The 27302-nt window shown below is 32.8% G+C and overlaps 1 protein-coding gene across 3 annotated transcripts in view; it reads right to left on the bottom strand.

The window, feature by feature from the left end:
- Positions 1–2738: 2738 nt before the first annotated feature.
- Positions 2739–27302, bottom strand: part of LOC108904190 (zinc finger protein 608-like) — a 296106-nt gene continuing 271542 nt past the window's right edge. For 2 of the 3 annotated variants that reach the window (XM_018706641.1, XM_018706642.2), the window contains exons 4-8: positions 15755–15878; positions 15158–15245; positions 14189–15057; positions 8090–9952; positions 2739–3511 (exon numbers count right to left, since the gene is read on the bottom strand). In XM_018706641.1, coding sequence (XP_018562157.1) covers positions 3447–3511; positions 8090–9952; positions 14189–15057; positions 15158–15245; positions 15755–15878 — 3009 coding nt within the window. In that variant the 3' untranslated portion in view covers positions 2739–3446. The remainder of the gene's footprint in view (positions 3512–8089; positions 9953–14188; positions 15058–15157; positions 15246–15754; positions 15879–27302) is intronic. The other variant, XM_018706643.1, reaches the window with a different exon arrangement.

Below are 27302 nucleotides of genomic sequence, written 5' to 3'. Positions count from 1 at the left end.
GAGGACATCAATAATTAACATATGTTGTTTGGCATAATAAATATAAGAAATTTTCTGCACATTATAATTTTTTACCTTTATCCAAAAATCTTTTTAGGGGCGCCTATGAAACTCATTAAATTTTATCGCCAGGTGTTTTTTTTTACATGTTCAACTGACTTCGGAAAGACTATACACAATGCATTTGAAAACTAAACATTTTACATAACAAATACACTACTCAAAACAATTTCTAACTTAAATGGTCTTTGTAAAAACTCACTATTAGTCCAATTAACTAAGCCTTTAAATCGAAATTTTGTCAACTTGGCTGAATTTTTGATATGAGTTAGTTTAAGGTATATTATAACAATAAGTGAGAGTAATTTTTTGTTCAACCCCCGGCCAAGGGTGGAAAAAGATAAAACAAAGGGCTTTTTCAAGATAACTCAAAAAGGGTAAGAGCTAGAAAAAAAAGTTTTTCATGAAAGTTGTAAAGCAGACAATTCTACATAAAAATGGTCTCTTAGCTTTTTCTTGTACTATTAAAATTAACAGAGTTAGGGAGGCTAGAAGTTAAGGGAAGATTTCAGAAATTTAATTTTGTTAAATCATTAAAATTAACGATTAAAAATTTGATTTTTTGTTATAACTTTCTTATTAAAAATTAAAAAATATATCTATTTCTCTGAAAAGAAAAGTTACATATTTTAGAGCAGATTGAAAAAAAAAATTACAAAATTCAATCATTTTTCTGTTTGTTATGATTTTTTTTAAATTTCTGAAATCTTCCCTTAACTTCTAGCCTCCCTAACTCTGTTAATTGTAATAGTACAAGAAAAAGTTAAGAGGCCATTTTTATGTAGAATTGTCTGCTTTACAACTTTCATGAAAAACTTTTTTTTCTAGCTCTTACCCTTTTTGAGTTATCTTGAAAAAGCCCTTTGTTTTATCTTTTTCCACCCTTGGCCGGGGGTTGAACAAAAAATTACTCTCACTTATTGTTATAATATACCTTAAACTAACTCATATCAAAAATTCAGCCAAGTTGACAAAATTTCGATTTAAAGGCTTAGTTAATTGGACTATATGCCATCCTAGAAAATTTGTTTAGCAAACAATTGGATATAGAAATGAAAAAATGCCCTCTGCAGTCACGATTTATATTGTTTATTGGCCTCCTTGAAGTGACTGGTCACTGAAAACTTCATTACGTTTTCTTTTTACAAAAAAGAGTGTTACATTATAAAATCTATTTATTTAATTGCAACATTTAAGGCCTTTTATTAGAATACAGGGCGTCTCCAATTACATACGTCAAACTTCACCTGGTGATAGAGAACCTTAATAAGAAAAGTCTTAATTTTTGGGATATAGAATGTTGAAATCTAAAAGATAACTAATATGTCAACCAGTGGCAGAGATGCAGGGAGATATTGTCACTATGAATCCCAGACTTCCATGCCACTGAATATTTTAGAAATTGGATAAGTGCATTTAATTCCAACGGGTATTTCTAAGAAAAAAATATGGCTTCCATTTTATTTAAAAAACGATCATTATTGAGCAATTATTTTCTTAAATTTAAAATAAGTCTTAGACATAGTTGAATAAGCTGAAAATAACTCCAAAACTATTCGTTTTACAAAAAATATATTTTTTTTTATTAAAAATACAATACAAATTACAATTAAACCATAAGCTAAAAAAGTCAAAAAAGTCATTGGCATAGCAAATTTAAATTTTTTTAGGGGTTATCATTCTGTTAGCGAGTGGGGTGTGGGTTGAGGAAAATGTGGAACAAAAATAAATGAATTTTGAGATTACCTGATATTCCCGGAGAGCGTCTTCTTCAAAGGGGTCCCTTGATGACTCTCTAGAGCTCTTCCGGAGCAGGTGGTATGAGGTGAACTGTATGGGTGAGGAGGCGGAAACGCTGATGCGGAAATTTCAAACAGAAAAATATTATGTGCCACTACTAAAACGAGGATATCTACCGGCGACTCAATTAAGACTACTTAAACAGCAGACTCAGCACGTCAGTGCCCTCTGGCGAACAGAGTATCAAAAAAGTAAAAAATAATAATAATGAGGAGCGTGAACACATTCCACAGAAAGTTTCTACACATTTTCTTTTCGACGTTTCATAATTACATTTTTTTTTTTTTGTGAAAGGAATAGTGTAGCAGTTATTTTAGATTTATTGAAACAGGTCAAAGGTTTATTTTAATTTAAAAAAAACAAGTGGCTCACTCTAAATAAAAGAAGATATTTTTTTGTTATTAGAAACACCAAATAGAATTAAATTAATTTTGAGTTTTTGGAAACATATTACGCAGCACCCTATCTCCATCACTGATTGATAGATTTGTGTCATCTCAGCAAAATTTTGCCCATAGTTAGTTCATTATCTCAAATTTCACCAAGTGAAACATTTAAATAAATGTGATTTTTTGTAATTTCAACACTATATCTAAAAATTTAAATATACATCAATAAATTTTTATTTTTATTATTTCGAGATGTTTCGTCATCAAGAAAAGTTTGATTACTTGCACTCAAAAAAAAAAAAAAATCGTGACAAGTAGAATGAGTTTTACCTCTAATGCAATAATGATTGTCTAATATTTTGCAAACTTTGTCATCAACAAAGAAAAATTCTTACCTGTATTAAATGTAGATGTATGTATGTATGTAAATAGTGTCCTTGAAATAACTGCCATTTCTCCTCCATTGAAGGTACGTAATAACAAGAAAACTTGGTTCAATTATTTTTATTAAGCAACTTTACAGTAAAGCCTCTCGTAGTCTGTACAGGCAGTAATTTTCTACAAATATTTGTAAACGTTACTTATTAAAATTTTGAACGGTGTATTTTTTATCACAACGTAAATAAAATTAAAAATAGATTAGAATATAAATATACATTTATTTAAAAAAAGAATTATAACAAAAATTTAGCCTAATATACACAAGCTTTGCATGTACAAATTAAAATGGGCCATGCAAATTTATAAAAGAGATTTGCCATGTGATATTTACAGAATATTACAAGATGTACAGACTGCAATTGTTTTAAGTAAAAAAAAATTGTTTATAATTATACATCATTCCACTAAAACTGGAACGGAGTATTTAATAAAAATAAAAAGTTATATCTAATCTTATTAATTTTTTCATATAATAATAAAAGAAGACAGATTTACATTAAAAAATACACAGTACCTAATAGGTCAAGTATCAGTCTACTACAAAGTATTTAACTATTTTATGACTTTAAAAGACATTATGCCTTTACACTATTTACATTGAAAATAATCATTTACAACACGCTTGCATTGCAATCGCAAAACAGCTGTGGATCTAGAAACAAAGTCAATGGGATACAACAGCGGTGCACACTAGTTAACAAGACACAACTATGGAATGCATTAGTCACTACAACACTGCTCCTTCAGTCTGGGCACTCATTTGGTTGGGTACGGGTTAATCACTGTCACAGCTGCTGCCTGTTGACTCGCCAATACTGCGGCTAAAAAAAATAAACCCAATCATTTATTGTAATTTTACTTGTAAATTCAAATGTTGACTGTGGCAAACTATAAGAGACAAATTTAGATTGAGATTCTACTCATGAAAAAATAATAGTACAAGTTTATGACACTTTCAACAACTCGATACAGACTGGCATTTGGCAGATTTTTTTTCAAAAACTTTAGTAGTACCTACATTTATAAATTCTAAAGTACATACATATTTTACAAAAATTACAGCAAAAAACTTTTACTAATATTTTTCAAAAAATGCGCCCTTTGAATTTTTTGAGTGAAATTATTGTTAAATATTTTTTGTAAAAAAAAACTTCAATAGCAGCTTTCCAAGGGGGTGTTTGCATAAAAAAGTGTATAATAGTGTTTTATCACTGAATATTTTACAATGAGTTAATACTTACAAACTATGCAAGCAATTTTGTTAATAACTTTGTAGACAAATTTTTATTTGATTTAAAAAAAAAATTATTTCAATTTTATGGCATCGCTACTGATTTGTAATGTGCTAGATTATTTGTGTAACAAATCTTCCTTTCTCTATTAGTAATTAAAAAAAAAGTAGTATCAGATTTTAGTTAAGCTTCCTCTTAGCAGATGGTGCAATCAAAACCTTGTCTAAGATGATTTACATTTTTTTTTAATAGTAGTTAAATAACGATATTTTGCAAAAATAAAAAATATGGGTCCAGTTTTTTGACACATTATTTTATTTTATGGTAATATCTGAACAAGTGGCAAACACCCCATTGTCTGCAAAGTGCTTCTGCAGTATTCTTTTGCTGTGTTACTAATATGTACTCTAAACTTAAACAAATTATTCAGGCTTATTAGGAGGTAAAAAGTGAATCGGAAGTGTTTCTGAGGCATACACAGCTTATTGACACATTGTTAACGTCAAAATATAGTGATTAGGCCAAACATGCCTTAATCAATTGTTGCTCCTTTTCGTTCTACAGGGTGTTTAAGTTGAAAATATATTTTTGATTTCTTACTATATTTTATGTATAAATGGACCGATTGTTTTGATAATTTGTAGCTTTACGTTTTTTCAGGGGGCAAATACGAATATGCAAACAACGTCGGGGGCGCTAGATATACTGTCCCTCAATGTAAAAATATGTCTAACTTTTTGTATTTTACAATTTTGAATTTTTGAACTAGAAATTATTGAACCAAGTTCAATTATAAATAAAAAAGGTATACTTGTTACAAATCGATAAACTCAACCGTTCTCGAGATACGGACATTTTAAGTTTTTGACATTCGGAGGGAATTAAATTAAAAAAATTTGTTTTCCAAAGTAGTAGGCATTGACATAATATATTGACAGCACATTATACCCGAGAAGTAAGAGAATATACAAATACAAATTTCCCGCACCGTTGGATTGGACGCGGTAGCGACGTACTACCTAGGCCTGCACGTAGACCTGATTTAAATCCGCTGGATTTTTCTTTTGGAGCTATCTTAAATCTCTAATTTACAAAGACATTATTAATAATCAAGAACAACTGTGGACAAATATTCAAGAATCAGTTAATGTTATCAATCAACATAGAACTTTATTTAACATTTAGACAAAATTTAAATAAGTCCATTGAAGTCGGTGGTGGCTGCTTTGACAATTTTTTATGATTGTTAAGATATGCATAACAAAATTTTCAGTTGCTGTAATATTTGTCTTAATTCTTAATTCAGGTTTGGTATCTTATGACCTGCTAATTTTCTAATATAATTCATGCTGAATTCAAAAACTTAAAACGTCTGTATCTTGAAAACATATGAGTTCATCGATTTCTAACAGGTATACCTTTTTTTAGAATTGAACGTAGTTCAATAATTTCTAGTTAAAAAAATCAAAATTGTAAAATACAAAAAGTTAAACATATTTTTACATTGATAGGACAGTATAACTAGTGCCCCTAGACATGACCCCAACACTGTTTGCATAATTACATTTGCCACCTCAACAAACGTAAAACTACAAATTTTCAAAACAATCGGTCCATACATACTTAAAATACACCAAAAAATCGAAAATATTTTTTCAACTTTAACACCCTGTAGAACGAAAAGGAGCAACAATTGACTAAGACATGTTTGGCTCAATCCCTATATTTTGACGTTAACAATCTGCCAGTAAGCTGTGTACCATTATTAAAGACTCACCCTGTATATTTTTTTCAATTGAAATGGACGTAAAATTAACAGAGTTACATAACCTCAAAGTCATTATTATTTTTACATTATTTCTTTTTCAAATAAAACATTTACAAATTAAAATGGAAAGTGTGATACTTGTACCATTTGGGCACCTATGCTAACTTATTTCATTCACTATTCCAATCCTTGCAAAATACCATGGAAATTATGATACAATTGGTCAAATAAAAACAACAAGTATACAGGGTCGGAAAGTCCCCATGGTTCATCGGCCATTACGTGAGAGTGATAAAGTAAGTGATAGAAATCCGTGCGCTAGAGAAAGATGGCTATAATGAAGGCGTCTAATAGTCACCGCCCATTTCGCCCTTCCACAAATAAGAAGTGGATCTTATTTGTGGAAGGGCGAAATGGGCGGTGACTATTAGACGCCTTCATTATAGCCATCTTTCTCTATCGCACAGATTTCTATGACTTCCTTTATCGCTCTCACGTAACGGCCGATGCATATTTTGCTTAGTGATGGCAGAACTCAAATGAAAAATTGAGTACTACCCTATTCTTAAAAGTACTGGCTGTTCTCGTATACTTGCTGAAAGTACTCGAATACTTTTAGTTCTCGACACGTAGCAAATATCATGCAAGATGAGTTCTTGAGTGCGGGAAATATTAACCACTCTCTTATAAATAGTGATGGGAGATCTTGAATGAAAAATCGAGTGGTATTTCATTCTTAAAAGTTCTAGACGGAGAGCCAGAGGCAAAAAAATTGTTTGACTTTACGAAGGCTAGTTTTTTGGACAGTTGATTACAGTAGTTGCGTACACATACATACTATGGTCAGTGAAACGAACTGGAGAAATGGTGTTTCAGATACACTATCAAAGTTGTCGTACCTATAGGTAATAAAATGAATTTACTAAAGCTGAAAATCGTTATACAAATTCTATATTGCATATAATTAAAAGTTATGTCAGTCAGTCAGCTGAATGTGGGGAGAGAGCTGGTCAGTCAACTTTGATAGTGTACCTGAGACACTTGTTCTCAGTTTCGCTTGACTGACCACAGTATGTTTGTGTACACAATTACTGTAATCAACTATCAAAAAACTAGACTTAGTAAATTGAAACAATTTTTTTGCCTCTGCACTTTCGACTATTCTCGTTGTTCTTGAATACTTGCTGAATGTACCCAAATACTTTTAGTCTTCATAGTTGCCAGGCTACCTGACAAAATATCAGACGAGATGTGAGTTTTCGAATGCGGGAAATATGAATTTAAATCAACTACTGATTTAGCATTAAATGAATCAGAAGAATTTGAATACCTTTCGTTCTCGGTGGTTATCAAATAGCATTCACTTAAACAAACACATGACTCGTAAACAGAAAGAATTTCAAATATTCATATTATATGTACGAACATATTGCTTATGATTTTAAAAATATTTATTAGTACGAAAAGAACATATTTATTGAAATTTTTTTGAAAATGTATTTAAGAACAACAAATTTAAAAAATTCTACAAAAATCTTATATAATAAAACTGCAAATGTAGACCACTCCCCTCGCAATTATAACGTTCATCATTCAATAAATACTGAACAATTTCCAAATAAGTTCGATTTTTATCGTTAATGTCTAACTACTATATACCTATATATTTTTTTTCTCCTTAAAATCGAGTCGTTGACAAATATTAGATAAATGACTGAATTCTGAGTTGTTCATCGAGAATCGAGCAATTATTTATTTTTTTATTTAATTATGGTCATATATCCTCTGTTTTACTTTAACTCATTATTTGAAAGCATAATTGTAATATATCAAATTTTCAACCACTTTATTCACATTTCTTAATTTCTTTATGATTTTCAATCAAGTGGTCAAAAAATAGTCTTTCGACCATCAAATTTTATATAGGATTTGAGTTTATTTAGTAAGCATTTTTTTCCTTAATCTTCTGAAATATGTTCCAAAAACTCTAACCAAATTAATGTTATAAAAGACAAACAAAATGACGTTTATTTCTGTATTCTGAAGATATTCTCCAAAAAATCCCTTTTCTACTTTGTTGTCAGTTTTGTAATTCTGTGTTCAACATTTAATTCAGATGTGCTTTTATCTTTTAAAATTAAATATTTATTGTCAAAGTCAAGCAGCTGTTGATTGAAAACAACTAAAAATGAGTTTTCAATTATTTTTTCTTCAAAAATTATTTCCAGAATAACCATTTATCAGATTCGAAGCAAGTTGATGCCAAACCAAAAAATTATTGATTATTACCTATTACCTATGATTATTACCTAAACTCAAAAAATCTACCAAATGGTTAAAGACCGGCACAGTGACCCTACCATAAAAACAATTTGTAATTATTCTAAATTTATACTAACCTCCATAGGGGGCTGGATACATTGGATAACCAAGACCCACATGGGTGTGATGGTGAGTATGGACGTGCCGCTGTGGAGGTGGAGATCGAGTTTCTTTATTCTCTCCAGGTGTCTGTTTCCCACTAGAAGGAGTTGTATTAGTGGGCTGGGAAGTTGGAGGGGCACTCATTTGCGCTGAGGCCTGTACCGGAGGGGGCCCACTGTTATTTGTTGAGGGACTTGAACTGGCCATCGAGGTCTTTGGGGTAGGGGATTTTATTGCTCTCTCTTGGAGTTCATGAATTTTATGCGAGGAATAGTACTGAGCGTGGTGCTGCAGCATATCTAATGCCTTTGTCGGAGGGGGAGCCCTCGATAAATCTTCTGGTGCATGGTACCTTTGAATGGGTGCATGTAAATAAGGACTACCACTGTAAGGACCTGGTACCATGATGCCCCTATACATAGGGTGGTTAGGGTCGAAAGGGAGAGCACCGTAATGTGCTTGTTGCATATAGCTGGGATGAATGTAAGCGTACTGGGATGTAGGAGGTGGCGGTGGACCTTGAGTTTCCATGGTTGGTTTCACTCCCTCCTGCTTCACTTCTTTCTCTTTCTTCTCTTCCATTTTTATTTCCTTGGCTTTCAGATTTGGACTTTGTGGAAGAGGGATTTTGTTTGACGTTGAACTGCTTTTATGTTCTTGTATAGGCTGCTGCTCCTTTCGCCTCTGTTCTGAATAAACGTAGTACCTTCGTACGTCTTCTTCTCTCTGGTTATGGTGTTGCTGCTGTTGAGGCTGCTGTTGCTGTTGTTGGGGCTGTCGAGAATACATATACGAATTCATTTGATTTTTCATTTCTATACTCTCCTTCAGAATCAGATGGTTCTCATTCTGATGTTTATCTTTGAGGCTTGATTCAGCTTTTACCTTCCCAGGTGTTGGTACTTGAATTGGATTAGGTATAGGTGTCGGCTGCTTCACAGCTTGCTCAATGGGACTGGGATTTTCCTTCACTCTCTCTTCCTTCATCTTGTCTTCTTGGACCAAAGGTACACCTCCATAGTTGGAGTCCATATTGTATGGGTATCCTGGCATATAACCGTAAGGGTAATAATGTTGTTGTAAAACTTTTTGGGGGTATTCAGATCCATCTTTCTTACCATCTTTCTCTATTACTTTCTCACTTTGTTTCTCAGGCTCCTTTGGCTTATTTTCCTGCTGAGACTGCTGCTGCACTGATGGAACGAGGTACTGGTGCGGCGGCTGGCTATAGAAAGGATACATACCATACTGCGACATATGTGGCAAGGTCTGTCCTGATTCAGTCTTTTTATCGGAATTTTTGTTTTTATCGTTTACTTCGGCATCCATTACCGGAGCACCATCATCTGAAATATCAGAGTAAGCAGGACTTTGCACTTCATCTCGCCCAGGCTGTTCAATTCCGAACATTGGTTGTTCCTGTTGGGGCGGATGTGGACTGCCAGCTGGAGACTTCCTGTTCTTCTTCTTGTTAAAAGTCTGCGCTTTGATGCTATTGCTACTGTTTTGCTGTTGCTTCTTGTCATCAGGCATAAGAGCGGAGGCAGGCTTCACTTTGAACTGTGTTATTTTTGAGGCAGGATTGGGGGACTGTGGGGGGTGTGGAGACATCTGTGACTGCATCTGGGGGTGGCTTGGATTATTCTGGTTGGGGATAATGATGGTTGGAGGCTGAGTGAACTGCTGGGAGGGCATGTTCACTTGAGATTGCAATTGGCTGGAGAAAGACTGTGGCTGAGCATTGATTTCAGTCTGTGTGTTTGCCTGATCAGCAGAAGGTATTGCAACAGGAGCAGTACGCCCTGCTGGAAGTGGACCTGAATTTGTCAATGGTGTTCCTGGAATGACAACTGTGTGAGTACCACAACAACCAACACAATTCATGCATGATTGTGTTTATGTTATGGTTAAACTAAAAGTTAGCACATCTCTTACCTATAACTAAAAATATGAAGAGTTGATATGCCTCATTTGTTGCATTTAATACAAATTCCTACTGTCATTAATTTCAAGTTTAAACATTTTCAGCATAGACTCTTTCACAAAAAAGAAAATAAAATATGAATATAACTGTCATGGAAATAGAAAAGTCCCTCTCCTTTAAGACACTAAAACTATTTGCGTTATAACCTATATAGCTGTATTTTTTTCCAATCGCGACTTTATTGATGTTCTAAAAACAATCCTGTAATTTTGTTTGCAAAATTAATGTTATAACTATGTAAATATTTCTTTGGCATTTAATGAAAAAATTGGTTTTATATAATTGTTAATAAACTGTTTTTATAATTAATAAAATTTAAGTTGGTTATCAAAATATAGACGGTGTATGCTTGTCCAAAACTGTAACGGTAAATTGTATGTCACAAATTATCTAAAAATTTTGCTATAAACGTGTCCAGAAATACATCGTTTTTTAAATTATCAGAAAATGGAAAACATATGCAGCCAGTGACGACTAGTGAAAATTGAACTGGTCATATTTTTATAAAGCATACCACCTTTTAAGAGATATTTCTAGGCACACGAAGTGAATTTTTATGATAAAAAATGTATGAAACAAAAAATTAAAAATATAGTTGTAGGTATATGTGCAAAATATATATCTTTTTTATAATCAACTGTTACGTCATGAAATTTGAAAAATAGAATGTTAGCATCAAATTAAAATTGACATAAGGTACAAAGAAAATTTAATTTCGTAAAAAATTTTTAAAAAACACTAGATAATTGTATATCAGTTGATTAATAAAAAAAAAATTAAAATAAAAATTCTGTACATCTACGTAAAACCCTCTTTGAGATTCTAGGGATGGCTCGGCTCTTATTTATAATATATTATTTCGCAAAGGAGGAGGCCCACTAAGGCCGGTTTTTGGCCTAATTTATTTTTGGCTGAAAAAATCTGAAAAAATTTTTTTTTACTTACTAGCAATACTGAATCGTTTCCACCCTAAACGGACCAACCCCCTCACCTTCCCTTCCTCCTCCACCCCCTTAAATGCCGCGAAAACCATCGCTTACTAGAGGAACCTTTAAAGAACGTAGAGATACGAAAGACATTCAATTCCTATGAATCTTACATATGAAGAGTTTTTTGGGTGGCTGATCACGAATCTGGTCTCAGAATCACGAAATTCAAAATGACGAATCCAATATGGCGGACAAGAAAATTAAAATGTCTTCAAAATGCATGAATTTTTTTGTAATGGGGTTTTTTGTGTCTATGATTACGAATCTGAAGGCAGAATTACAAAATTCAAAATGATGTATTCCATATGGCGGATAAAAAAAAATTAAAAAGATCTTCAAAATCCTCAAATATTTGTTTATGGAAACTTTCTTGGATCACTGATTACAATTATGAATTAAGAATCACGAAATTTAAAGAGGCTAATCAAATATGCACAAACATGTATGTATAATTATTGATTTTTTTCTTTTTCCTTTTATTTAATGTAAATGTGTCATCTCATTTAAGGGGGTGTAGGGGGAAAGGAGGGGTGAGGGGGTTGGTCCGTTTAGGGTGGAAACGATTCAGTATTGCTAGTAGGTACTAAAAAAAATTTATTCAGATTTTTTCAGCCAAAAGTATTAGATAAATATTTTAAACAATCCATTGAAAGAAAAAAGTAATTAGTCTGTTCAAAAAATCACATGTATGAACAGTATGAACAAAATAATATATTAGTTTTTTGGAATTTGAAATAAGCCCATATTTTTTATTAATTTTGGAAATCTTGTTATTCCAGACACATGTTTACAGAACTGTTTTATCTATTTGAGACAAAAAATGACACTGTTAAAAATTGGTCAATTTCTGCCCTATTCGGGAACTTTCTGTAGCTTTCTTAAATTATTCCAATAGGTTTGTATTTTATAGAAATACACTTCTAATGCTGTCATTCTGCAGTTAAAATCGTAAGATCGGGTAAAAGTTGTTCAGCCTCTACATAGATTCTTAAAAATCGATCCATGTTCAACCAATTCCGGAACTTATTGTAGCGATGATAAATAATTCCAGTAGGATTGTATTTGATACAAATACAAGTATGAAGCCGGCATATTCTCAAAGAAAATGTTCCAGTTATCAATACATGCGTAGTAGCGTATGAAACTTGTTTACCTCGGAAGGATATACTCTTTTAGCAATATTAATAAAAAGTCGACACGCAAAATGAAAAAAAAACTCGAAATAATTAAATGAAAGAAGACTCTATTTCCTGCACGAAAAAGGACAATTTCTTGTTAAGAAGGAAAAGAAGGAGACATAAAGTCTAGAGCCCAATGCATGGGGGGTCAAATGTAACGTACCTAGGAATATTTATGAATATTACTAGTATACATAGACAAAAAATAGAACGTATATACAGGGTGTTCCGAAATTATTGCAACAAGATTCTTAAGACAAATTTAGGAGACCCGTATTTTTTCATTTTGCCAAGTGGCCCCCTCTTTCGGAGTTACAGCCCTCTGAAATCCGTCCCTAAGAATAATCTTTTTTTTATATCTCAGTACCCTGTTGTATGAGAATCACTAAATTTGGTACACAGGGGTTTTATGACATGTGGGGTCTGATAGTGCTACGCTTTTTGATGAGAAACCCCCTTAAGACACTTTTTCGTGGGCCCCCTTGTCTTTGGAATCAAAAAAATTTGGTAGCAAATTTGAATTTCTTTAAAATTATTAGTTAGCTAGAAAGCCATTGAATTTAGAAACTTTTTTGTCTCTTGATACTTTTTTCATAAAACGCAATGTTTTCGAGAAAAATGTCAAAATGTGATCGAATGCATATTGTGATTCGTCATTTTCCTCAAAAACATTGGTTTTACGAAAAAAATATCTAGGGACAAAAAAGTTTGTAATTTCAATGGCTTTCTAACTAAATAATAATTTTTTAAAAATTCAATTTTTCAAGCAAATTTTTTTGGTTCCAAAAGGGGCCCACGAAAAAGTGTCTTACGGGGGTTTCTCGCCAAAAAGTGTAGCACCATCAGATTTCACATGTCATAAAACCCCTGTGGACCAAATTTAGTGATTTTCGTACAACAGGATTCTGAGATATAAAAAAGACTTCTTAGGGGCAGATTTCAGGGGGCTGCAACTCTGAAAGAGGGGGGCACTTGGCAAAAAGAAAAAATACGAGTCCTAAATTTGTCTTAAGAATCTATGACCAAATTTTGTTGCATAATTTCGGGACACCCTGTGTAATAAGGTATTAAGTTAATTGCATTTTTGGTGATTACTGTGTATGTAAGGTCAGAAAACAAGTGGTCGGTTACTGTTCTCATGTAATAGTGCTTTTATGATTTTTTGGATATGCACGTTATCTAGACTCCAATTCAATAACCCCAGATCATTGTGATATCCTTGAGATAGTGAGTGATAACGAGAGCAGCAATGAAGATCAAGATAATGACTCAGAATAGTGTGCGTGGATAAGTCTGAATCGATGTTTCACTCTTGAACTTTCTCAGTGATTCCGACCAAAAGGTATAATAGGAAGTGAATACTGGAACATTTCTTTCGGGAAAATGCCGGCTTGATACATGTATTTGCATCAAATACAAGCCTACTGGAGTCATTTAACATAGCTACAAAAAGTTCCAGAGTTGGTTGAATATGGATCGATGTTAAAGAATCTATGTAGAAGCTGACCAAGTTTTACCGGATCTATTGCCATTTGAACGATTTTAACCGCAGAATGACAACCTTAGAAGTGTATTTCTATCAAATACAAGCTTACAGGAATCATTTAAGATAGCTACAGAAAGTTCCAGTGGGGCAGAAATTGACCAATTTTTAACATTGTCCATTGCATTAAACTTTAGCCAAACATTTCAGTTACACTACGTATGCGTGTAATAACTATGAAATATTAAGGAACTACTTAATTTCAATGACAGATTTTAAAAGAAATAGAAATAAGCACCAGCCTTAACATTATAAGAAACAACTAACGAATTAAGTTTATTTTCTAAAAAAAATTACCTGTGAGAAAAAGAAAACCTAGATAAAAATATGTGCATACATGAGATGAATTTATAAAAGTGAGAATAACCACATCTGCATACCTTGAACCTGAGGTTTGCTTCCTGAAAATACACCGACCGAGTACTCTTCAGGGGTTGTATATCGAAGAACACCAGGCTTGACAACATTCTTGGAGTCGACTATAGGCACAGTAGGTGAGCTGGCTACTGGAGGTAATTCCTGTATACTTTGGGGAGTAGCAGGAGAGGGAGGTGTACTGCGAGGAGTGGCCGGCTGACTTGGAACGTCTAACAAGTTTGAGCCACGTAACAACAGTGGAAGTTCAGTCTCCTTCTTTTGTGGTGTCATCGGACTGTCCTGGCTCTTGTCAGGTGATTTAATAGGGGTAGCAGGACTAGGAGCTTCGATATTAGACTCGTCATTCTCTGACATCGACGTAACGTCTTTTGTATCATCGTCGTCTGCTGAACCGTGAGCATGCGACTGATGATATTTTAGACCATTGATATGTTTGTACTTTTTAGAACAATTAGGCTCCGGGCACTCCAGCAGTATGGGGGAGGGGGGAGGACTTCCGCAAGGGGTAGTAGTCGTTGGAACAGGGAGGGAAGGGGGAGGAATGACGACTTTTGTTTTCTTTCCGGGAACACTGGTGGCCTGGGAGGGTTCCTCTTCCCCTCGGTTTTTTCTCTTGTTGCTGGGCTCTGGTCTGGGAGGCACGAAAGGTGTCGGAGACGACGGGGCGGTGGATGGTCCTGATCCATTGGCGGCTCCTCGGCGGCCCTTCACTCCTGCCCCTCCATTCCTTAATTTGCTGTGCACCGATGACCGGGTCTCTGTGAAGTTGCTAAGATCAGTACTAGGTGTTGCAGCAGCTGCCGAACGCCCTCTCTTACCTCTACCTTTTGGTGTACGATTATCCAGGTCACTTGTGGGTGAATCACAGAATCTGAAAAAACGTTGACTTCATGTAAAATTTTTGTAAAATCATTTCATTTATTAAAAACGTTCACTGAAGATTTCACCTATTAAAATATATAAGTACTCACCGAGGTGGGGCCCAGTCATGTTTTGTGCAGTCCAGTAGGGTCCCAACATATGTCTTCCCTCTCCATGTCACATTAACCACCAAAACTCCTGCAAAAAAAATTATAAAGTTTAAGTTACACAGCCATAGCACAACTGTTTACAATAACAATGACCAAAGGGATTACAAAAAAAATTAATGATCTAATAAAAAAAACCATCTTTATTTTGAACTAAAACAAATTTGCCTTTTTTTGAAAATATGTAGGTATTTTATTCTTGTTTTTCATATTTTAACTTTAACTTCTTTTGATGGGATTTTTAGAAAAATTTTTAAAAATTATTTGCATTAGCTTAATAAACCTTTAAAAGAAAGTAAAAATTACAACATTATTATATGTATTTTACTATTATTATATGATTATATGATAAATAAGCAATGAGTGACTGCTAATAGAAACAATTTTTGTCATCTCTGATCTGATTTGAGATTCTCTTTTAAAATTACTATAGAAATTGTAAATTTGTATGGTCATATGTTAGAAAAATGTACCTATTAAAATCCAAATAAACTATTATTTATTACCCATTTTGCTGTATTTATTTATAGTTTTGCTTACCTCCTTCAGTCTCGTGCCAGACTATGCCTTCAAGGGTCACGCTGGTACCAGGTTCACAAGGTCCTAAGCAGTCGGGTTCGGTTATAGTTCCAACACTGGTACCCACACAGGCATCTGATAACTCCTGAAACAAAAAAAAGTGCTACAGTTGTTGTACAAGCTTTTCAGCCTGTAAGAAAATAAATAATAGATCAGATTCTTAGCCATAGTAGCAGAAATGGGCCAACAAAATTGGGATTACATGGTATATTTTGATTATATGGTATATTATGGTATATTTTACGTGCAAATAGTGAATGAATAACATCAGTTGATAGAGAATCATTTTTTAATAAGAAAAGTTCCTATAAACATAGGTCTTAAAACGCTTCGTTTGTGAGATATAGGGATATAAGACCAACAGATATTAAACTGAAATTTGGCACGAAAAAACAAACACAGAACTTAAAAAATGAACTAATTGACACACACGTTACACAATGTTTGCGTTATTATGTCAACGTTATGACATTTAATCGTTTTTGTTGATTTTCAGGGTACATCATATTTTTCTTATTACAAATGTATTACCAATATCGTTGGAACAGTTTCATGCCAAATGAATTTAACCAAAAAACCTTCATTTTATAAAAAATTGAAAGATCTGTTTTGTTCAGAATTGATTAAAAAATTTAGAAAAGATGTTATTTTTCACAAAAATCCACGGGCGTACGAATTATTTTTTTAAAAGGGGCAGTAACCCACCTCAGGCACGTCACTGGTGTGTGAAATGGATAACAGATATCTTTGTTTTATTCACCATAACTAATGTGTTATTAATACCAAATTTCAGTTCAATATATGTTGGTCTTTTAGAGATATTAAGAAAAATTCTTAAAAAAAGTTTGTTTTCAACACCCTATATCTCACAAACGAAGCGTTCTAAGACCTACGTTTATAGGAACTTTTCTTATTAAAAAATGATTCTCTATCAACTGTTAAAATCCTACTACAAAAAACTGACTCACCCAAGTAGTTAGATATCTAACTACCTAAAGAAAACAAACACTAAACAAAAATGCGACTATGAAGTTTTAAATGATTCACAATAAGAAAAAAACAAACAATGTATATTTAGCAACGTAAATTGATTTATTTCTTCTTTATTATATCCTATATTTTGACTGTTCTGTATTCAGCACATATTTAGGATACAAAGAAGCTACTCGAAATTGTTTTTTCCCTCTTAATGAAATTCAAGCAAAATTTTTTATTTGATATAATTATTTTCTTCCCCATAACTCAACAATATATTATAATTACTTACGAACCTAATGGATTGACCGAAAATATTGAAATCCGAAGATTCAATGTATACAAATTTTTCAAAAACCTTAACAATCTGTATTTTGAAAACTAGACCATTTAGGAGATAAAATCTTTTTTCCTAAAATCGATTTAAAAATCACCATCACTATTACCGAAGCCACCCTGTATAAGTAATATTATCGCAGAATCTGGTATATTTCAGTTACCTATTCATAGTCATATATATTGCACAGATTTATACACGAATGCCTTTCAATCTTAGTGCCTGATTGTGATTAAGCATTTCAGACCTCAATGGGAAGTCACGCTATTTTGAGCACGTACAAGTGCAGTTTCACATGCAAAGCTAAACAAGTATGCACCGCAGCTGTTGTGGCATTCATGACGAAGCACCTTATTAACGAAGATATTGCCGAGGAACGTTAGATAAGTTAAGAGCTACAAATCACTGCACTTAAAACAAATGGGTCATTCCCAAGAAAATAATTTATAATATACATATTTATCGCTGTACCCCGACAAAGATAAATTTAAAAAGGGAACATAGCGACTAAGGCCTCATATTTTAAACTTTTAAATGCCCGAGTTGTCATCACGTCATTTAATGATCACAGCAGAGACCTACCCAGTACTGACAGAAGTCATCTTGTTTGTGCCAGAAACTTTCGTCAGTATGTGCATATTTCTGGCATATTTTGAAAAGACGTACTGACATACTTTTAAACTTAGATCAGTAAATCATTATCCCTACATTATATAGGGTGTTACAAAAAAAACATGAAACTTAGTTAATCAAGTTTTAATTTATAAAATTTTATACAACAATATTTACAATAATTTTTGTTTATCCACATTAATATTAAATGCACAGTTTGAACCAGTATTAAAATTAAATAAACCACTGAAGCTGCCACTACCCTCATTCTTGGAACAATTCTCAAAGCAGTCCAACACGTTTTCATTAATAGATACCTACATTATTTTAAGATGTCGTGAAATCAGAAGTGACAATGGTGCTTGGTTTATCAACAAATTTCAGTATTCTTTTCGCAATATTTTCTTTATTCAAAAGTGAGTCTTCAATGTAGCCTTCCACCCAGTGGTCGATCTTCATCCTCTGTGTCTTTTAAGGCAGGTAAGGTCACCACCGCCGTCAACTAAAAGAGTAGCTGTACTCTTTCCAGTTGTCCAGATTCAAAAATTCTGCCACTTCTTGCGTGACAGCACTGATTTTATGAATATCGACCACCATTTGATGACACTTTCCAGTTTCCACTAACACATCTGAGAAATAATCGACGTTCTATAGTTTTTCCGAAGTCAAGGTATGTACCAGGCTCGGTCGCTACGCAGCAACTCGGCATTGAAATACATATTTGAAAAACTTGTTCCCATATTTATTTAGCCATACCCATAAACAGGTCTGGTCGAACTAAACGTGGAGGTGATAGAAATGTATACACTCAGTTGAAGAATGCGAGCGCGAACAAAGGAAAACGACCACAGTTGTATAGGGCTACTGGGCAATAACTCACAGCAAATGACAAGTGGTTCATAAATTACCCGGCAGTGCAGTGCAGCAATAAGAATTTGGTGTAAATTAAGTAATTTTAATTTATTATAGGCACCTTCTATCAATCATTCATATTACAATTGCAAAAGGGAGAAATAAGAGGGATATTTTGTTTACTAATATTATTACAACATTGTATTTTGGAGACCTTTTGAAACGGAACAAAACGAAATTTACCACCAATATAATAAAATTGTTTGAGGACAAAAATAATTAAAATATGTTGTTGGCCAAATGAACATATAATAGAAATTTTCTACACATTATATACAAATTATTATAATTTTTTACCTTTAGCAGAAAATTTTTTTAGGGACGCCTATAAAACTCATTAAATTTTATTACCAGACGTTTTTTTTGTATATTCAACTGACTTCGAAAATACTATACCAATCCGGGTGAACGTAAAACAACATATTTTCGATAAAAACTTAAATAACTGTCTCTCAGCACAGTAAAAGAACGCCGTGGTCTCTTGGTTTTGGTATAAAGAATTTTTGTAATTAAGGCGGATTTCACACAACATTATCAAATGTTAAATTGACTAATTCATCAGAACGGCATTCGCCTGCAACCTACAATATTAGGAAGACCTATAAAGAAGCTTTTTAAAAATGTTGTTCTTTTATTTTTAAAGCGTTTACCTTCATCATCAAATATAAATTATCAGATGCACTATTCAAAAAGCAATCAACTTGCTTCTTTGTAAATATTCGCGATTTTTTTGGTGCATATTCCTCATTTGGTCTCTTGAGAAAAGCACGTAACTTTGGATATTTGCTTATATCAATCCGCTTCTTTATATCCAACGTTGACCCCAACATTGAATATTGTGACCAAAGCTTTTACGGATTCATTTTATTTGCTAAGTTTGAGAAACACACCATCAATACATCTTCTGAATGTACTTTTATGTTTTTTTTCTTTGCACCAATCCATATAACGTTGGTAGACACATTCATAAATTTCTGGAGATTTCTTTGGGAGAAGAAACCTCTTTCGCACACTCCAGTATTTTTTCGGGTACACCTAAATCTTCATTAGATTCCATTTTTACATTTTTCAGCAAATTGAACCAAAAACAATCACAAATAAACCATAGACAAAAAATAAACGCAATTAGCAATTGGCGGCTAAATGTTTGACAAAGTGTCCCTAACTACCATCGATATATTACCCACTTTGTTAATTACTTAAATGGGGAATTTGGGTTGGAGAAAAAATGGCATGTTTTATTCGGATTAAAAGTGTCTTTTTTGTATAGTAATTTTGCATCCGCTTGGCTACGCTACGCTTCGCCTCGCAAATACAAAATTTGCTCGCCACAAAAGTAACACTTTTAATCCTAATATAACAATATACTATTGCCTTCAGTGGCGGTTTTATCATAAGAGCTGAGGAGCTGCATGTATTTAATCATATTAAATATCAACAAAATATTTAAAGAATTCAAATGTACTCGCGCTAAAATAAATCTGGGAGCTTATATTATTATTTATTACGACGCGAGCTACGCCCCTTAATATATGCAACCTCATATACAAAATGTGTTCACAGCGAACAGTTAGATGCGTCCATTGTTTTTATTGGTTAATCAGCACATGACCCAGTACACGCGTATATGGAGTTATGTGGCTGTAACAACGACAGCCACAGCTGCAGTAAATGCAGTAATATTTCTTCTATTATCTATGGCCTATGGTAATATTTCGTTCGTGGTATGTGGTGGTTTATTTCTGCGAGCGGCACGTGTGAATGTTTTCGTTTAGGCGTCTACGGATATTATAGTTATTAAAATGAATAGTGTTTCGTTTTTACAAAAACTTTATTTGTTTCCTGCCTTATGAGGATAAACTAAAAATAAAAGAATTAGGTGGGCCAACACCACAATTAAATATTGAAGTTAGTGGAACAAGCCGAAGTAAAAATTATAAGACAATTTAACAATAATGTATACACAAAAGCAGAGTGGGTGTGCGGGTGTGATATCAAAAATACACGTTTTGTTTTTCGTGCTTACTTTTCGATGGGGATAAAGCATGGACAATATACAGTGTGACAGATTTAAGTCATTTAAGTCATTAAGTAAAATAAACAAGAAGTCAGTTAGATTCTGGCTATTGGGATAATATACGGAAACACAATGAACAGGTAACGAAAAATCGTTATGAATTACCTAAAATCATAGATTGCAAAAAATTTTGCGGAGCTTTTGAATTAGCACTTCGCGGAAACGACGAGACAGAAAATTCGGACAACCCTGATGTGTTTCGTGGACTCATAAATTTTAGTGAAGATCTTGACGACATATTAAAAGAACATCTAGCCACATGGGTATGACGGGGTTTTCTGTGATTGTACCGGGAATTAGCTGTAGGGTCCCGAATTTCGGATTTGCCCGTATAATCTCCCGGAATATAATATATGTACATTGTATATAAAAAAAGATAGAGAAAATCATAACACGGAGAGGAAAATTAAAATTCGTTGAATCGTTGGTAAACTTCACAAACGATTTTTTTGTTTATAAACAATATTCAATAATTTAATAAAATATATGTATTTAGTTTATTCCAATTTATTTATATCGTCAGTAGGTAATTCATGAATAGATATTTCAAAAAGGTATCAATTTCAAAAACCGTTCTTGTGAAAATCTGTATTTTTGTATAAATGAATTGCTCCTTGAAATTCAGAAGTGCCAGGAAAACGCGTGACCTTGAAAATTTTAAAATTTTTCACCTGCGGCGCCATCGCCATTTAGAGACTCTCCGGGTACTTAATATCCCGGAATTCAATTCAACAAATGTAACAGCCCTAAGCAGAACACATTCAATCAATGTTCACGCGCCGCTACAGATTGCCTTCACGAATTATTATCACATTATAAATGATTAAACAAATTTGTATCCTTTCTAATCCATATATATCCATAACTATTCAAATTTCCCGCCATATTTTTTATTATTTCCCTGTTCAATAAGCATTTTATTTGTCTCTGGAGTTTATGTTTCGTTAAGATGAGGACATGTGTGTGTACCTTTAATTTCTTGTCACTGTAAAAGGACGTTCATTAATATTAAGGAAGACAATTTTTAGTTCCTAATTTACGCTTGCAAAATTTATAGTAGTTTACTGCTTTTCAATGTTATGACTCATGACATGGTATAAAATTTGATAACATTTTCGGAAAACTGGAGAAAATTTTTTAGTTCTATAACACGCTATGACTTCAATTAATTAACTTTGACAGCTTTCTACCGATCTATGCACGTGAAGCCATTAAGAACAGCATACAATTTCATTAATGGCTGTTCCAAATCACATTGCATTCTACAGCGTTTCAAAGCTTCCAAATTAGAGCCCTCCCACAATCTTATCCGCAGCACCGCAACCGAACCGACGTCCCCGTCCGCCGACGGACGTGGGGGATAATTAATGAGGACGTTGAAAACCAGGCGCTGCTCGCTCAGCCCAGTGGAGTGTGTCATCGCGAAATTAATTACTCCCGCTCAATAATTCACCGGCAAATTAGAATTGCAAATAATAAGTTACTGTCGATGGGCTCGATTACTCATTGAGGGAATGTATCGCTTATTGGAGGAATCGTAAATAATTAGCGACTTCATATTTGCCGGCGAAGGGCTTATTGATTAGAAACATTCATCAACGTGCCATTTACCGGTATTTACTGGTATATTTAATCCCGATGTTTGTAGTTCTCTTTAATGCATTATTAATTTATTGTAATTGGACGTTCACCGCTTCATTTTGATTTGGTACGCTTCGATTGGGTTTTTAATAAATACATGGACGGGCTTTTCACGTTTAAATATATGTACTCGTATAATAATAGTTGATATGATAATTTCCGGAGTAAACGACCAGGTATTTATTTAAAAACATGAATGTTGTAGATATAAAAACACAATTACCTACTGTTGAATTTCAAATTTTAATTAAGAGTTAATAAAAATAATAATTCCGTGCGGTTAAAACTAAAACATTGAACTCAGGATCGAAATGCATACAAACACCTATTTGTTTCCATAATTTTCATAAACATCCATCGTTTTTTGTAACAATAATGCGCAATTTTGGAAAACTGATATTTTTGCGTTCGACCTGTATTTTACAGTTAACAAATTGGTGAAATATGACTTTAGATACCTGAATTTGTAGGTAATTTAATTAACTACAACATAAAATGATTAATTTTCCGATAGGTCGTTTGGATTTTCATGGGCAGTAAAAAAAGTGAAAAAGTACGTAATTTTGCCATTTATTTACAATTAGCGAACTTATCATCACTTCTTTAGAATTACTTTTTTTGAAATTATTATCATTGTCCCGGTCATAAAGTGCAATAAAGTGTCTACTAATAATTTTTTACGTTCAAACTTTAATTCGACCGGAGTACGTATTACGGTTGTTACGATCTCAATTGGAACCGCATAAAACTCATAAATTCTACGAAATCCATAGGCGTCCAGAAAAATTTTGCCCTGTCGTCTAGATATACTATATTCCGAGCTATATTCCTATTTAGTTATAGATATTCTCTAATTTGTAAATAATCTTCCCGAAGTTCAATTACACGTCGTGATTTCCTAATTACCATACGATTGTCAAGTTGTTTATCTTTAAAACCGCATTGTAATAAAACATGTAAAGTATCTAAAGATTTATAATTATAATCGGGACAATCGTTTAATTTATCTCGAATCATGTTTAAAGTATATACATATTATAAATTGTGCGCCGAATTATATCTGGTAAAATCGTCCATATTCTTTAATTTTGTATTTTTCTATTTCCTCTTTGTACCGTGATTAATAACTTCTCTTTCTTTAATAACGTGAAAAATTGTCGTTTTTGATATCTTAGTTAATTCGCTAATTCGTTTCCTAATTTCTTTATCATATTGTTCACTATTTTCTCTTTTCAAACATTCATATATATTTAAAATAATACGTTGACTTTGTATGTGTAAATCTTTGTTTTTAAACTCTGAGTTTATTTCGACGCTTTCGACAAAAACCGGCTCGACTATTTGGGGATTTTCTCGGTTTATTTCGTTATCTTCCAATTTAAAGGGTCTCCAGAAAGCCATGTTAAATTACTAGATAATTACATATAATATTTATTTTAATAACTATTACCCTTTACCACTGCACTGCCAAAGCGAAGTGAATAGCGTTCGACAACAAACTAATTATAGAATACCATGCAAAAAATTATTTATGACCTAGTGGACCAATACAGCTTTGCTTTGACGACCAGCGCGCCGCCGTCGATTCTACATCAGGCAGTACTGTCTACCACTGCCGAACTCGGCCAATGGCTATTCGAGTATAAATTACGAGACAAATCATTGCTAAAGTATACAAAGAAATTTCAAGAGAAGTGCAGACGGTCCTGTGCTTTAAGTATCACCGGTTCCAATTGACATCGTAACAACTATACTAAAAGTGCGATTTCTTGTCTATAAAACGCCAGTCAAGGCACAAAGTTAATTAGATTTGAAACCAAAAAACTCTTATTGACTTTGTGTGGTAAGCCAGGGTTTAAAAGCTATGCTATCTACCAATCTATTATTACCAATGTAAAAATTGTCGATTTTGTTTTTTAAAAAAACTTTGCAATGTTCAATTTTATTTTCAACTATGTTTTATTTTAACAAACGGTCTTAACATTTTATATAAGAAAGCATAATTAGTTTAGGTCACTAATGTCACTACCAACCGATTTTCGGGTTAGTTCTAAATTTGATATTTTTATTAGAATCATAAATGAGTATTATAAATTTATCAATTTTCGTTATCAGTATTTGACATTAAATACTATCTAAAATATAGTACCTATAGCTAATCCAATTACGACCGAAATCAAGGAAAAGTTAATCAATCACCCACAGTGTGAAATATATCTACTTGATGAAACACAATGGATATCGATATCGAACAAACAGGAAATTAGCTTTTTCGTGGGGTCCACATGAGTCATTAACCAAACAGTAACATCATATCAAAACAAATTTCTGGCGCGGCGTTCATTTTAAAAGTCCTGATTGATTTCCTGGCACCATTTATCAAGAGAAATCCACCCGAGATACGATTTAAAATTGGAGGATTGAAAACAAAACAAATGTCTGACAGAGAAAATAATCTCTTGAAATTGCAATTCGCTTCCTCGTTTTTCTTTCGACGGACGTTCTTTTTATCTCTTTTTAACGAAACAATTAATCAATCCTTTTACATTCGGCAACTCAATTAATTTTATTAAGTAAATTATATTCTATTTTCATTCCTTGCGGAGATACATCATCAAAGCAATCAGGTAATTTATTTTAAGGAGCATTCCTGCCTAAAGCGAAGATATAATTTACCAGTTCCTGCGTTTAAAGGCTCGTTTTTTATTAAAGAACGGGAAAGGAGGGCTATATATAAAATGTAGGTATATTTAAAAAGCATTTCGTTCTGCTATTAGTATTCTTACTCCTCTCCTGAATACAGGTTAATTTCTGCTTTAAGGTCTTAGGAAATCCTAATTGTAGGTCATTAGGAGCATGATAGCTGGTTATTTTACAACACGAAGGATGTATTTATTGACAATCAAAATATGTGTAGCATTATAATTTGGGTTAGCGAAGGGTCTCTTTTCTCTCTTTCCTATGTACGTAACAATTAATTGAACATTACATATTTATCCGTTCCCATTATCCTCACAAACTGTATAAATTAACAATAATTACAATGATTAAACTCGCCAACACACAAAGCTGTTAGGTGTTAATTAATACATGCAGAAAAAACGCAGGAGGCACGGGTGTGTTTATATACAGGATGCTAACAGAAACCTCAGATAATGGAATGTGTTAAAAAATCTTAAAACCTTTGATTTTCGGGAAATGAATAGAATGTACAAATGATTTAAATACCACGCAATTGAAATGTGGGGTCAAGTAATATTCTTTCCCTAAAATTATATGGACCAAAATTTTGGTAAATCTTGTGATTTCAAAGAAGTACTTTGAAAAACACCTGAATGTTGCATTTTGGAGATATAAACCAGAATCGTGTTATTTTTAACAGAACACCCCTTATATTTTTAAATATTTGGATAGAACATTCATTAAATTGAACAATAGGTACAATTTGGTACAGTAGATCCTTAAGTATATTGTTACGTATCTTGCAACAAGATCTAAATAAATATGTCATTTTGTTTTAACAGAGAAAAATTTTTCAAGAAAAAAAAGAAAAAAGAGAAACAAAAAAACGAAAAAATCATTCATCTTCCCATTTTCGTAATAATCACTTTCGAGATAGTAACCTAGAGCTACAGTATATTTTACATTTTACGTGATTGTTGTTTTTCTCGAAAGAGTATCTTTTTAGTTTATTTTGGAATTTTCCATCATAAAATAGTGTTACTATTGAAAAATATATTATGTAAAGTAAATATTCTCGGGAACAAAGATTTTATAGAAAGCTCTCTCTTATTTATCTTTGTCATGCAAATAATTTATTAAAGTTATCCGTTCTTATCCATGACTTTAAGAAATAGGAGATATGAAACAAAAATCAAGAATTTTGATCAATTTTAACAACTCAACATACATATGTATTTACAAATTTTAATAATATTTTTAAAAATTTACTATTTTTTCGCTAAATATAAAAAATAAATTCTTATAAAATTGGAAATAGTAATTAAATAAGTACCTAATTAATTTATTAAAGTTATCCGTTCTTATCCATGACTTTAAGAAATAGGAGATATGAAACAAAAATCAAGAATTTTGATCAATTTTAACAACTCAACATACATATGTATTTACAAATTTTAATAATATTTTTAAAAATTTACTATTTTTTCGCTAAATATAAAAAATAAATTCTTATAAAATTGGAAATAGTAATTAAATAAGTACCTAATTAAAATATAACTTTGGTGTCTCTAATTTAAATTGAAGTAAAAATTTTAATGATATAATTTTTTTTAGAATCTAGATCACATCCATAAAATTCGCCACACTGACGATTGTAAATATTATGTGGTTAGGGAAATTCCGAAAGAAAAATAACAGTGAGCTCAACATTTCTGCTGGTTAACTAGGCACTAGGAATATAATGTGCAAGCGGTATCACGAAAACAATATGACACAATGAATGTTTACGTGAGCGAAATTTAAAGCTAAATACCCGCAGCTAGTTCTCTGCCACTAATTTAAATCGTAATCATAAGCGTATAAATCCATGGAATGGAACCCGATTTACAATTAAAATAATGACCCTGATTATATAAATAATTCATATCGGAATTTATTATTTCATATTTAAGCGCAAAATACATTACACGCTTATACAGTGCATTGTGAAATATAATAGTGGTTCAATTAACATGTTTAATTAACAATGGTCGGCTATAGCAAGTGGTTAGTTAATCCCTGATTTGCACAATAATGAAAACTGTCCTGGTTCAACGATGGATGTACGTGTTTCTACCAGTGGCGACTGGTACGGGGTGTGGGGGGCTCTGGTGTGCCCCTCCCCCAGAATTTTTCAGAGAAAGCGTTTACAGTGATGGTCATGGTTACTGTCGCGCAGCAGTGAAAGACGGAGTGGGAGTAGCGCATATTTATTATGCAGTTTGGACTCTGTT

Source organism: Anoplophora glabripennis, unplaced genomic scaffold (assembly GCF_000390285.2).
Source record: "Anoplophora glabripennis isolate ALB-LARVAE unplaced genomic scaffold, Agla_2.0 scaffold130, whole genome shotgun sequence".
Classification (NCBI taxonomy): domain Eukaryota; kingdom Metazoa; phylum Arthropoda; class Insecta; order Coleoptera; family Cerambycidae; genus Anoplophora; species Anoplophora glabripennis.
The sequence above is the reverse complement of the archived record's forward strand: the minus strand, read 5'-3'. Positions and strand labels throughout refer to the sequence as shown.